The sequence below is a fragment of the Telmatherina bonti genome (assembly GCF_933228915.1).
Source record: "Telmatherina bonti genome assembly, chromosome: 1".
Classification (NCBI taxonomy): Eukaryota; Metazoa; Chordata; class Actinopteri; order Atheriniformes; family Telmatherinidae; genus Telmatherina; species Telmatherina bonti.
This window is the reverse complement of record NC_136619.1, coordinates 18,011,854-18,025,778: the sequence shown is the minus strand read 5'-3', so window position 1 is coordinate 18,025,778 and position 13,925 is coordinate 18,011,854. Positions and strand designations below refer to the sequence as shown.

At 41.1% G+C, this 13,925-nt stretch overlaps 1 protein-coding gene across 1 annotated transcript in view; it reads left to right on the top strand.

Moving 5' to 3' along the window:
* The window catches only part of sema4bb (sema domain, immunoglobulin domain (Ig), transmembrane domain (TM) and short cytoplasmic domain, (semaphorin) 4Bb), a gene marked incomplete at both ends in the record, with an annotated part of 35,490 nt that extends 21,688 nt beyond the window's left edge, over nt 1-13,802 (top strand). The window contains 11 exons of the mRNA XM_079243604.1: nt 1-65; nt 2,049-2,160; nt 2,557-2,673; nt 3,179-3,336; nt 7,662-7,843; nt 7,999-8,149; nt 9,268-9,478; nt 9,608-9,723; nt 10,585-10,742; nt 11,551-11,642; nt 13,030-13,802. The exon at nt 1-65 is cut by the window's left edge and continues 34 nt beyond it. Of these exons, the coding sequence (XP_079099730.1) occupies nt 1-65; nt 2,049-2,160; nt 2,557-2,673; nt 3,179-3,336; nt 7,662-7,843; nt 7,999-8,149; nt 9,268-9,478; nt 9,608-9,723; nt 10,585-10,742; nt 11,551-11,642; nt 13,030-13,802 (2,135 nt within the window). The remainder of the gene's footprint in view (nt 66-2,048; nt 2,161-2,556; nt 2,674-3,178; nt 3,337-7,661; nt 7,844-7,998; nt 8,150-9,267; nt 9,479-9,607; nt 9,724-10,584; nt 10,743-11,550; nt 11,643-13,029) is intronic.
* Nucleotides 13,803-13,925: the final 123 nt, after the last annotated feature.

Genomic DNA, 13,925 nt, shown 5'->3' with positions numbered 1-13,925 from the left:
GGCTCAACAGCACTCATCTCTATGTGTGTGGTACCTATGCATTCAGTCCTGTCTGCGCATACATAGTAAGTAAAGACCTCTCACCTGTTGCTTACTTGAAAGAGTTGATTTTTAGTTGTATTTATCAAAAGCCTTCGAATAAGCTCGAAGTTTGAAAAAGCTTGTTTTATTCCTGTGTGTCTCTATTAGATCTATTGTTATCCAAACATAACCAGGTCCTACTCAGACCCTTTTTAGCCAGACAAGGTAACAGAAGGTACACAAGCTGTTTGGTTAGAGGAGAGAGGGAGCAGTAGATCTGTTTATCCAGCAGGTTACTACATCTGGAGGGCTGGTAGCTGCCAGCAAAGACTACATCGATTTCATTGACGGGGTCAGTTGAGCTTGGAGACAGCTCGGCTCTTAAAACAGGGGCAATAAACTTCACCCTTTGACGTCAGAGTGAGAAAAAAAAAAAAAGAAAAAAAAAAAGCATGGGATATCTCAGACTGAGGATGACTTGGCAGGACGTTGGGTCCTGAACTGGGATTCCAAGCAAATCTGAGCCCCTTTGGTGTGCTGGAACAACCATGTTGTTGACAGAGTCCACATCTCTGTGCGAATGCGTGTCAACCCCGGCATTCCTACCAGCCAGACACTCTGAGATGCATAATATTAACGCTGATGAATGTTTTGTTATTTTAGAGCTTCTCAAAACAGTCGCAGAGGGCTTTTACGAGCGGCGTAACGGGACACCGAGGCCTAGAAGATACACTAAACAGTCTAAATGACAGACACAAATTAAAATAAGCTGAGTAAAACAACATCTTATGGTGATGGGTCATGAGAAGATTTTCCAGAAAGTAGAGCCACATTTTACTGTTCTGTCAGATTTCCTTACAGATCACTGCAGCAAGTTGTTACTATTATTGCAAACTGTCCACACAATATTTTTCACATCTATTTCAGTGCTTTGTTTTCTTTTAAATGGTATTATGATGGTTCTAGTTTTTTTTCTTCTCAATTGGCCACTAAGGATCCCATTCTGGAGAAAGTTTTTTTTGTTTAAAGCTTCTAAAGTCTCCCATCACACTGTTCTAAAAAAGACAAAAATGCAAACTTTATATAAAGTTCTTTTTAAGATACAACTTAGACAAATGTGCACTTTTAAAGGTAATTCTCTGTGGAGTAAGACAGTCCTGAGGAACTTTCCAGAGAAAGCTGAAACTTTAGATGATTTCTGCTTTATTTTTTACCAGTAGAGCGCTGAAGCTGTGAGGGCATTCCCCACCCACTACTTACGCTTACAAATTTTCTGTTTTGTATAAACATAAATCCCACTCAAAGACTAGGGAATGCACGTGCATACTGTCAGTGTTTGAGTTGGGTAAAAAAAGCCCCCCTCAAATAAAAAAAAAAAAGACCGGTCATGCAGACAGGTCTAAGGGTATGGTAGCAGCCAGATAGCTTTTAGTTGTTTTTTTTTTAAAGAAGCAGGAACAGATGGCCTCTGTAGGTCTTAGCAGATATTATTTAACCATGGTAAATACTGCATTTCAGAGACTCTTTCAAGCAAAAGGATTAATACACATTAGTGGACATTTATGACAGCAGGACCATGTATGAGGGATGGAGTGAAATTAAAGTACTGTAACTGTGCTCATGAGGCTGAATGAACATGTCGCGCTGAGCGATGGTGTAGCGCAGTGATGTGTGTTTGAGCAACAGCTTATCAGGCATATAGAGTATTAGATTTTGATGACAAAGACCACTGGGATCGTCGTTTTTCCATGATTTGTCGAGAGTAATGAGGATGCAGAATATAATCAGAATAATCTTGTAGCATCTGCTGCAGCAGAAGCGCATCATTAAAACAAGCAATCCTTGCAGATGCTAGTAAAACAATGATGAGCAGTCTGCAGAAGGTTTAGTCATCAAAGGTATGGTACCGTGTGCTCAAAGTATGTATTGCAATGGAGAAATTGAGTTGGACGCCACTGAGCTCACTTTAGCACACTCCTTTGCTGTAATTAAAAAATTTTTAATGGACTTTGCCTGTTTTCCTCCAGAACACGTCAACGTTCACGCTGGAAAGGGACGAAGCGGGCGAGGTCATGGTGGAAGACGGGCGCAGTCGCTGCCCTTTTAATCCCGAGTATAAGTCCACTGCCATCATTGTTGGTATGTAGTAAGGCTATGAATCAGTTCCACTTGAATAGAAAGAGGTTTAGCAGTTTCTGAAACCACACTGGCACCGTTAGCTGCATCTTTGATTTGGTAATGAGTTGCGATGGGGCTACTAATGTTGTTTGCCTGCATCAGACTCTGTAATAAATAGCTGGACACAAACAGACGCTGTTTATATTCAACTTCTTTATCAAGCAATTACCAAATAATTGAACTTGATATGAAGGGGAGGAGGTCTAATCCCCCTCTCACTGTTCTGTTATGACCCTAACAGCTCACTTTATTACCGACTTCCTCTTCAGCTCATAATTTCTTCATAATTACTTTGTTTATTTCTGGCAAATCCTCTTCAGTCTTTATCTTTTTTCTTTCCTTTTGTTTTTCTTCCAGATGGTGAGTTGTATACTGGTACTGTCAGTAACTTCCAAGGCAATGAGCCAGTTATTTACAAAAGTTTGGGTCAGGGAACTGCACTGAAGACGGAAAACTCCTTAAAATGGCTGCAAGGTAACTTCTTATGTTTATCCTTTCTTTTTTTTTTTTTTTTTTTAACTACAGTTCTTACTTGTAGTAGAGACCACAGCAGATAAACTCCAAAAAGTAGTGATCATTAGTGAGGCACGTTCACTAAGGCGTGCATTCAGGCGGAGAGCAAAGGCAAGTCCTCATAGATGGCAGGAGCCCGGGCCTATCAGCCGCCACACATGAACATCAAAACAGCCTCAGTTGACTGCCATCGCTCCCGCCAGAGTTAGCTGCACTTTGCGCACAATTATGACCCCTCTTGTCTTTTGATCTCTTGGTAATCCATGCAGAGTGCTCCTGATGAGACATCTGAGGACAATTATGCAGAGAATCCTGCTTCCTCTGCTCTCACCAGGTCGTGTGAGACTGGTCTCTGACTTTGCTTCAGGTTGATCAGTATTCAGAGGGGGAAAAGAGGCCCTTTTGTGTAAATGCTCAAGATATTACATGTCTGACTACATGTTTGCTTTGTGTTTTCTATTTCTAGATCCAGTCTTTGTCGGGTCAGCCTACATTGAGGAGAGCCAGCCCGTTGGTAACCCTGTAGGGGACGATGACAAGATTTACTTCTTCTTTAGCGAGGCGGGAAAGGAATTTGACTTCTTTGACAACACCATTGTGTCCAGGATCGCTCGCGTGTGTAAGGTAAGACACATGGGGTAATGACGGGTCGATTGTACAAGACGGTAACGTAAAAGAAAGAGGTGCAGCAGGGCTCGTACCTCCTGTCCTTAATCCTGTTGCAAGTGCCTCAAAACAAGACGGGACACTCCCTTGTCAAAGCACATTTGGTAACATTTAACAGTATGTCATGGCCGTGTGGGTGCAATGGAAAAATGTTGCTGGTGCGTTAAAGCTTTTTCTGTTTGACTGTACAAACACGCTTTCAGCAGATTTTGTTTCTCCTTGTCTGAATCATCACCTCCCCCTCTCACCCTCCCTCCCTCCCTCCTTCCCATTCCTCTGCAATGTCATATCCTCCTCTCCTTCCATCTCCCTCACAATGTCAGCTGCACTCGTCCATCCCACCAGCTCCTTGCCTTTCTCCACCAGCCCTTTGAGCTTTGCAGGAGTTATTAGTATTCAAGGGCGCTGCGCAGCAAAATGAAATGCTTTTTTCCTCTCCACCATATGGCCTGGTTTTATTTATTTTTTTCTTCTTTCATGTTTTGTTTTGCAAACTCTGGCAACTGTAGTTGTCACTTGCATCATTTAAACCATCCATACCCTCCCCACACTTAAGAGTTTAGTTTGGTTGATCAACCTGGATAATCATCCGAAGACCTTACCCCTTTCCACCTGCTATGAATTCAATTAAATTGCTATGAAACTGTGTGATATACATGCACTCAGCATCCCTCCCTGACTGATGCCTCCTGCTCATGAAGGCAGTAATGTGAGTAATCGTGGGGACAGCATGTAATCTCATGTGACAGTTTAATGACTTAGTCCTGCGATGCTCTGGCAGTCTGCGCTGCGACACCTCTTGCAGCCGGCAGAGCACCCCCTGGGTTCTATATATGGAAATCATTGACAGAAAGGCCCACAGACTGTGGCAATTGCAGCAACTGAACTGTGCAATAGAGATAGAAGAATAGCTTTTCTGCTTTGTAAAGCGTCTTTTATTTCACTGGAATGCAGCAGCTCCCTTTTTCCTGGCTGACATCTTTTCAGACGCTTTTTTTTTTTTTTTTTTTACTGCAGTACATTCGTGCAGCATTTAGCTTTTTCCTAAAATCACATTGTGAATTCCTTAGATCCGCAATTCATCGAGTTAAGAGTTCATTTTACTCCCCAGAGTAATAAAAAAAAAAAAAAAAAAAAAAAAAAAAAAGCTGTACAGTGACTACCTACTGAAGAAAACAAAAAACAGATTTTTGCAATTTACATTCAGAACCATTGTAAATGTTTAGAAAAGTTTGGACTCTCCTGTTATTATGACCCTTACTGCACTGTAGCTGCAGCTTCTGGGTGTAAATATGAGCTGTGTAACTGGCAGCTAAATCAGAAAAGCTTTGCTATGACAAACATCCTTTCCTTTCACCTCGTGCAGTACGCTTCCACAGCATGCTATACTCAGATTAAGGTTAGGTAAAACCGAAGTATGAAGACTCCTCCCTGTTATGAAGGCTCCATATCTAACACACCTTTGTTAAGTGACAGAAAGCTTCCACTCCTGTTTCTTCCAGGCCAACTGCTGATATGTTGAAATGGTGTTTATTTAATATGTGAATCATGTCAGGGGTGCGGGTCTATCTTGGCACATGCCTGTCAGATAATATTTTTAAAAGGGGGGGGGGGGATTTTGCAATTTTTTTCCCCAACTACTGTTTTACTCAGGTCTGCCAAGTATTCATGCTCCCCCCACCCCCCAGCCCTCTTTCCTATCTATTCCCTTCCCTCCTTCCACTCCCTCTTCCTTGTGTTTATTCAGGTGTGTGCAGTGAAGGACGCTCAAAAGCAGGCAGATTATAAGCGCTGTGCAGCGGCCTTTCCCTTACCTTGCATTCACCTGCTTCTGAAGTTGATAAACGCGCAGAATCTACAGTGTGATAAGAAATGAATAAGAGTCGGGTGATGCCACTCAAGAGAGGCAAACATGTTTTTGGAGGGCAGCTATCAGAGGGGAGTGTTTGGAGCGTTTGAAAGTACAAGCTGCGCAGTGGAGCACAGCAACAACAGCGGTGGACAGCTGAGCGAGCTGGAATGTGGGCTCCTCATTATACGGACAGGCTGCCAGAACAGCCTCGTAATTGGCTCCCAGGCCCTGCATAAGTCCCATAAGGGTTCAGCTCACTGCTGAGCACCCTGATTGTTTGTGTGTGGCAGAGTAGGGAGTAGGGCAGGGTATAGTTTTCCACTTTATCTCCACAGAGGTGATTCAGTCCTTGCACTGTTACGTAGGAGTAGTTCTGGGTTTTGGAGGATGTGCTGATAGGATCATTTGGATCTGAGGCAAGGAGACTGCTTTGAGATTGGGTGCGACCACTTTGTTTTGGCCTTGCTCTTCCTCCAGCTCCTGTGTTTTCTTACTTGTTGGCTACATTTAGGAGGAGTGCCTTTTTGCGCATGTTTACAAGCTGTTTAGGAATTGATTAAATCATCTGAAAAAACTGTTTATGGGAACATTTTGTTGTCTTTAAAAGGGGAGTTCATGTCACATCTGCGTGTTGAAGGAGAAGTGAGGCCTGAATGACTGATCTCAGTGTCAAAACTGTAATTCATTCCTTAATATTGTTTGTTTTTTTCCATTTTCGCATCATATCCCTTTCAAAGAGCAGCTGATATGTTGCATCATGACATGCAGGAAGGTTCGGTTTGTGTCTCACATCTTATTGGTGAAATATCTCTTCATCACATGAAAAGATTTCAACACATAAAATCCCACAAAGACTTTGAAATCCTGGTTTTCCATTACTATTTGTGATTATGTTAAAGCAGGGGTCATTTTTACATGTCAACTATCTTTTCTTACCTGATCTCAGCAGCACCATCTAAAGCAAAGGGGGATGGGTTGCTATACGATTTAGAAACGTTTGGTATTTCCAGGAGCAAGTACAACATAAGATCATTTATCACCTCTTTGCTCAGAATTTTATTTAGTTCTGACTTATAAGTGTCACACAGTAGAGTGATTTTCCCACATAAATCTGCTGAATGTTCTTTCTTGAGGCCTTGAACTTGTGGACAAGGCCTGTCTTTCTCCTTTCTGATACATTTCCAGCCATCTTGCAGGTCTTTTAAGGTGTTGTGTCTTTTAATGTCCTGTGCCTGCAGAAGCTCCAGGGTTGCTTTCATGCTATGTTTATAACCCCCTCTACCTGAGCTTGGAAGCTAAATTCAGTCAGATGTGCTGCATTTGACTTGAATTCATCTGAATGCATCTGGCTTTTGTCACATCGGCACTAAACAGTCATGATCTGCTGAAAACTGCCAAGAAAAATCATATGCTTTGGATCATACTCCGGTCCGAGACTTTTTTTTTTTTTTCCTTGCTGTCATTCCAATACAGATTGATTTTAATTCCTTTAATGTTTCCGCAGCTGGTCTAGTTGTTTGAGGTGTTAAGTCTATTCTGACCTTTCTGTTCTTGAAGCTTAAGATGTTTTTTTACACCCAGTCAGTGCTCTGTAGTTTTTCTAATGAACTCTTCTCTCTACGTGGATCATCACTTAACTGGATGCTGTGATGAAGAGATTTTCCATCGTGTAAAGTATCCTCTAATGACCCACCACGGACATCATGGCCTTTTTTTAAGGACTTAAAAATCTACCAAACTGGGTTTTTTTTCTCCAATAACTGGATTGCTTGTAGTTTTTGCGTTGAGAACTTCTTTGTCTGATTGTTATTGGTTCAAAGCAGTTGTTTCCCGATCCAAATGCCACAATAGGATTCAACCCCAAACTTTTAGGCTTCACATTGACCATGATTATTAGATGTTTTTTTTATTACCGGTCCACTTTTATTTAATTTTTTTCAAGTGTCTCCTGCATTCATTTTATAACTCTGTCTTGATTTTGGTTTTGTAAAGAGCTGTGACGACAAATTGCATCAGTGCCAATGACCTAAATCTACAATATTTTTATATCTGCTTATGGTGTTGCTAGTGTTTTCATTTCAGTCAATTTTAAATCCAGCTCATCACATACTTACAGTAAGATGGGGGATGGAAGCCAACTCACTCCTGTTTTTTTTTGGGATTCCTGGCTTGTTGCGGAGAGCTGACTCAGAGGCTGACACCCTCCCTTCCTGCAACCTCTGCAACTAAAATCAGATTTTAGTCGGATCAGAGTCAAACTCCAACCTTCTGCTACTGCTCACCTGCTTGTGAAACACACCCCTCTTTACCTCCATTACTCTTATCGCTGGATTATGAAAAAGCCATACATACTCACCAGCTCGCGCAGAAATCATTAAAACGAAAGTAAAAGCTTTTGTGATAATCTTTAACACACTGAATCTCCTCTAAGGGTGACAAGGGAGGTGAGCGGGTGCTGCAAAAGAAATGGACCACCTTCCTGAAGGCTCAGCTTCTCTGTTCTCTCCCTGATGATGGCTTTCCCTTCAACATCATCCAGGACATGTTTGTTCTGAAGCCCACGGGAGACAGCTGGGAGAGCACAGTTTTCTACGGGGTCTTCACCTCTCAGTGGTGAGACGCTGAGTACAGAAAATCATTCTGACTGCGACCATGTTTTATGTCAGCTGTTCTCTGTGTCACTGTTACTGGTGGTGTACACAGACACAACTCACACACAACACTTAGCTTTTTTTTTTTTTTTTTTTTTTTTTTTTTTATATCTGCAGGTATAAAGGGGCTTCAGGCAGCTCAGCAGTGTGTGCCTTCAGCATGGCGCAGGTGGAAAGAGCTTTCAGCGGTCGCTACAGAGAGGTCAACAGAGAAACTCAACAGTGGTACACCTACAACCACCCAGTACCGGAGCCACGGCCTGGGGCGGTGAGTCACGAAAACAACATCCTGTGACAAACGGCATAATCCAGTAAAACAGAACAACTTGTTTTGGTTTTACTTTGTTCTCCTCCTTTTGACTGACATCAGTCTGAAAACTGCAAGATGAGATAGCAGCTAAGATAAGGGGTTGTTGTACCACCTATAATGTGTGTTTTGTTAGCACACATAAAAGTTATATTACAGGCTCAAGTTGTGAGCTTGATGTACTGCAGATGTTTGATTTTATTGTCTGAGATTGTTTAAAGATAGGATCCAAAAGTACTGTTTTGCAGATGTTTTTTATTTTAATGGAGCGAAAGAAATGCCTTCAAACTAAAAGAGCTGCAAGCCGCTCAGGTTAAAAACATGCTTAAAAACTTCTCTATCTCTGCTTTAAGGCTGTTTTTTTCTGTTTTCTTGATTCTGGTGGCATTCCATTTCAAATTGAGTTCGTATTTGAGCAAAATTATGTTAACATGATACTTTGTTTCAATTAGTCTGTTACAATCATGTAATTTTTATGTAATAAAAACTAGGATCACTTGTTATCTAAGAAGAAATTACACTTATAAAACAATACCAGACCCAAATACCAGAGACTACTAACTCAAATGGGAGCAAAAAGAAGCTAAATGAGCCTGAGGGGGAAAAAAAAGGGTTTTAAAGATTTTCAGGTGGCTTGAGAACATAAGTTTATACACATTGTATGTACTCAGACTTGAAGTCATTTATTAGTTATTTCATCATTCAGGTATAAAAGGGTATCAAGCACCAGGTTACCAGTTTAACGCAGAAGTCATGTCATAAGACACCTTCCCCATGAGATTAACAAAAATGCATGTCTGCAGACTTAAAACACCCCCTAACTTTGTCATTAAGATGCAACGATGAGTTGTAAACATTGTGACAACATAAGTACAGAAAGATAAACATCATGTATGAACTAAAGTTGAAGCAGAAGCAGGACTATAAATGACTCCATCATGATTCAAATTGGCGAGAAAGACTACTTGAATGATCCCGCAAAGCAAACTGAAGAAGTTTATAGCAGAAATAAATGTATGTATGCAGCTTGAGTCAGCAGAAATAGATTTTTCCTCATCTCTAATTCATTCCCTCCACAGTGTGTGACTTCCCACGCCAGGCAAATGGGAATCCAGTCATCCTTGCACATGCCTGATAAAGTGCTCAACTTTGTCAAGGACCATTTCCTGATGGACAGCGTGATCCGCAGCGCTCCTCTGCTGCTGAAACGCAGCGTGCGCTACACCCAGATCGCCGTGCACAAGATCCAGGGCATGGAGCGGGCCTATGACGTGCTCTTCATTGGAACAGGTGCAGCTTATTACAAAATATCATCAAGTCATTTTAGTGATTAAAAAAGAAAATACAATGAAATTTTCTTTGTATCAAGTGCAAACTATTTTCTGTAAACACGATAACTAATGTCCCTGACTCTTCCAGATGATGGAAAGCTTCACAAGGCCATAAATGCCAATGACAGAATGCACATCATAGAGGAGATGGTTTTATTTGCTGAGCCGCAGCCTGTGCAGCACATCGAACTTGATCCTCAGCGGGTAAATAATGTCTGTGTTTATGAATTAACAAATAAGTTATTGGAACTTAATATGCAGTACATATGTAATAGATGGACTTTTTTTGTATCGGTTTACTGTAATTGTTTACTCGGGTTTAATTAATTTTCAAACAAAAACAATGTGGGATAATAAGCTTGGAAATATTTTTCCTCCACTGGGACAACTTTGTTGCGTTTTGTTACAAAAGCACTGTCTGGAAGGAAGTTTATTATCCTCTGTGACATTATACTCAGAGCTAAATTTCATTATCTTTTCTCTCTGTATTACATAAAGATCTTTCCCCAAACCAGCATTGCCAAACTGCAATTTTATCAGCAATTATGTAATTCTAATGAAGTCTAAGGTTCTTTTCGTGGGTGTACTCTTAACTCTAAATAGGGACATGAAAGAGACGCAGAATGCACTTGATGTCTGTCTAATACACCAGTAGATAAGCTGGCCTAAAAATAGACCTTGTGTTTGAGGAGAGCAGCTGCACTTTCAGTAAGACTGCAACAAAAGTGAGATGGAAATTCATGTGTGAAGCACATGTCGACATGAAAAGTGTTTCAATAAGAAATAGAAAATAAACAAAGCACTTTGCAACAAGCTCTGACATTGTGAGTGTGTGTCTTCAAACACGTGATCACGATGTTTAAACTACTCAGGTGGTATGAAGACAGAGAACAGCTGGTCAGAGTTAATCCCTTATACTCTTCTGTTTATCTTAAGTAATTATTTCAGGCTGGTTTTGTCTTTTTGAAATCAGAAACCCGTAACAAGAAGCAGAGGCCTCTTCCAATCCGCATTCACCTATTTTAAATCACGCACACACTCACAGATGTTTCTGCTCCTCTGCAGGGTTTGTTGTTTGTGTCGTCTTACTCGGGCTTGGTGGAGGTTCCTGTGGCAAACTGTTCCAACTACCTGAGCTGTGGCGAGTGTGTGTTGTCCAGAGATCCTTACTGTGCTTGGACCGGGCGTCTGTGTCGGGATGTCAGGATGGCTCCACCTGACAGGTGAGAAGTGTGTCACATCTGAAAGGGCCGAGTTTAAACTTGCATTTAATTTGATCACCTGCCTTACACCCAGATTTTGCTCTTTTTTTTTTTTTTCTTCCCATTTTAAAACCACAGTGCACATGTGAAACAAGATTTCATTTGATCATAACACAAGTAGCTCAATTGATCAAAATCAAAACAAACCACTTGAACGTGAAGATAAAGACACAAGGTTAAATGTCAGCATGGTAGATGCTCATGTGTCATAAATGCACAATGACAGCTGTTACATGGCGATGTCAGTGAAATATTTACAATAGTTTATGTAAGTCTGTTGAAACCAAAGCATTTGTTTCTTAAGAGACTTGCATTAGATTACATCTTTAAATTAAACAAGAATCGCTCATTCAAGAATCAGAGTTATCACAATATCTTGGACAGATAAGTGTGTCTTGACACGATGATCCTTCCAACCAGTTGAGAAGATTCACATAAAATATACAAATATTAGCCTAATGGAGGTGCTTGATTAAAAGGTCAAGAGCTCCACCAAGTTGGCAGAATAAATTCCATGTAGGCAATGAATATGAAGAAAGAAAGAAACGGGAGGATGCACCATATTTTATGTCCAAAAATCACATGGAGGTGACTGGAGCTCATAGTTACAGTATATGTGCTTTGAAGGAAGATTGGTGTCTTAGTTGTGCTGCACACAAAGTTTTTAAGAGAATAAACTTGAGGTGGAAAAAGAGGTGCATCCATATAAGTTTGCTATAAATCCAGCTGCCACTCCTCACCCTGTTTCTATTGGTATGTTTTGTCTCAGCCACTGGCAGCAGGACGTGGAGGAGGCTGACACATCAGCGATTTGTAACAGGACATCTCCCAGCCCCAGATCTGCCAGACCAGCAGCTTCTCGTGAGTGTGTTTAGTCTGTTCAATGAGCTCTAATTTAAGTGTTGCCAGTTACTCCACACACACTACCAACAGTACAGTATGTACTTTAAGAAGAAACATGTCAATTGCAGAAAATAAAGTCGAGTGACAAGTCCCACACAAGTGAAGTCTGTAGTTAGCAGAAGCTGCACTTATGTGACGACACAACAAAATCTCAATGAAATTTTTTCTTCTTTGCTTACTTGTGTAGTTGCCATAGATAAAATTGTGAATACAGCTTTTGTATAAGTACTTTACAATGGAGTTGTACCACCTCTCATTTATTTATATTTTAGCTCTAAGAAGCCAGATTTTATCATACTGCTTAAAGTGGTCTTGAGCAATAGTTCTGCAGGCTTTCTGAAGGTCCCTCAAATGTTTTCTTTGGACATCGGCAGCTTTTTCACTCATTTTCAGTTCAGTCTTTACCCTGACCTGATATATTTTGTTTGTTTTTTAAACCAGTTGATTTTTGTTTCATTTAAAAAAAAAAAATGCATAAGCACAGATTGAATCAAATCAAATTAAAAAACAAATTCTGAAATAAAGTAAAAAAAAAAAAAAAAAAAAAGTAAATGTCTTAAAGATAAACAAGTCATTAAGATGATTTGTTCTTAATGACATTGAACAAGTCATTAAAAATGATCATATTAATGCTGTAATTATTATCTAGAATTCATTCTTAAGGAAGTGAAACTGAAAAGGCTGAGGTAACTGGACTGAAGATCAGTGGCAATGGGTCTTATGGAGTCATGAATCCTCCCCAGAATCTGGACCGCAAAATAATCCAGTGTGATCATTTTAATGAGGAATTAATTGAAGTTGTCTTAGGGATTCAATCTGTGTTAAAGATTGGTCAAACCAAATATCAGCTCGAAAGTTTTAGTACTGCAGAAGCAGGGTTTCTTTGCAATTCGTCCTAAATTTCCATTTATGTTCCATTTCATTCATAATTTTTCACTTCCCATTTTCCTGTCAATATGTTGAAGAAAAAATGTGATATAAAATTACAGTCTTCAATCTGCAAGACAGTGGTCCCTGAGTGCCACTGTCCTGTAGGTCTTAGCTGTTTTTCTGGTTACACATACCTGGCCAAAATAAAGACTCATCGAAGCGCTTGTGTAGAACCTGAACCAGGGAAACAATTAAAACCTGCATGGCAGTGGTTCTTGAGGATAACTCCCTGTAGAGGCCATCTAACTCTAACTTTTAAAATATATGCACGAAAAAAGCACAAAAGTAAAACAATGAGGAAAAACTTTGTTGAGGAAAACAAAGAAGGAAGAAAAAAAACATTTGGTCCAATTACTCAGATTTTGCCATTGTTATCATCTATGTTTTAAATCAACGCTCTTCTTATTTTTTGAAGGTGGCTCCCATTGCAATCTCATTACAATCCCAGCTAACACGTTTCGAGTCCTGCCCTGCAAGCTTCGGTCCAACTTGGCGCAGAGAAAGTGGCATTACAGTAACAGCGCCAGTCAGTTTCTCTATGCTACCCCGGAGGGAAACCTTGTCGTAGTGGCGCAGTCCAACAAGATGGAGACCTATGAGTGTTGGTCAGAAGAGGAGGGGTTCCGCCAGCTTTTAGCCAATTACTGCATCAGGGCAGAGCCCCGTCACGAAAGCACAACTCTAATCAGCCACTCGCGCACATCCCACATTGCTCAAGAGGAAACCATCATCATGCCCGGCGTGTCTCGCTCTGAGCAGGTCCACATGAAGACCTACTGGAATGAACTGATTGTGGTGTGCGCTCTGCTGGCGTTCTCCCTCGTGGTGTTTTCCCTGTTTGTCATCTACAGGAACCGTGATCATATGAAGTCAATGTTGAAGCAAGGTGAGTGCCCTAACATGCAACAGAAGAAGCCGAGGATTGTGGGAAAGCCCACGGAGAGCTTACCACTCAACGGCAACACCATCCCCGTTTCTACATCAGACCACAAAGGCTACCAGACATTAAATGACAACTACATCTGCAGCACACCCACACATGAGTCCTCTCCGGACAACAGCAAGAGCTTCTCAGAGTCCTCAGACAGGCGTCCGCTCAACCTGAAGGAAAGCCACGTGGAATACTCCCCAACCTGCCCTCGGCCCAGAGTGAGGTTAGGCTCTGAGATCAAAGACTCCATCGTATGAGAGTAGAGCATTCGCCAAACAGCACCTTGCATCACCATAAGGATTAGGGCCACCTAGCAGAAGAGAGGAGACCCCGACGTCCTCCTACATCACAGCACACCTTTTATTTTAGTCATCATCGTT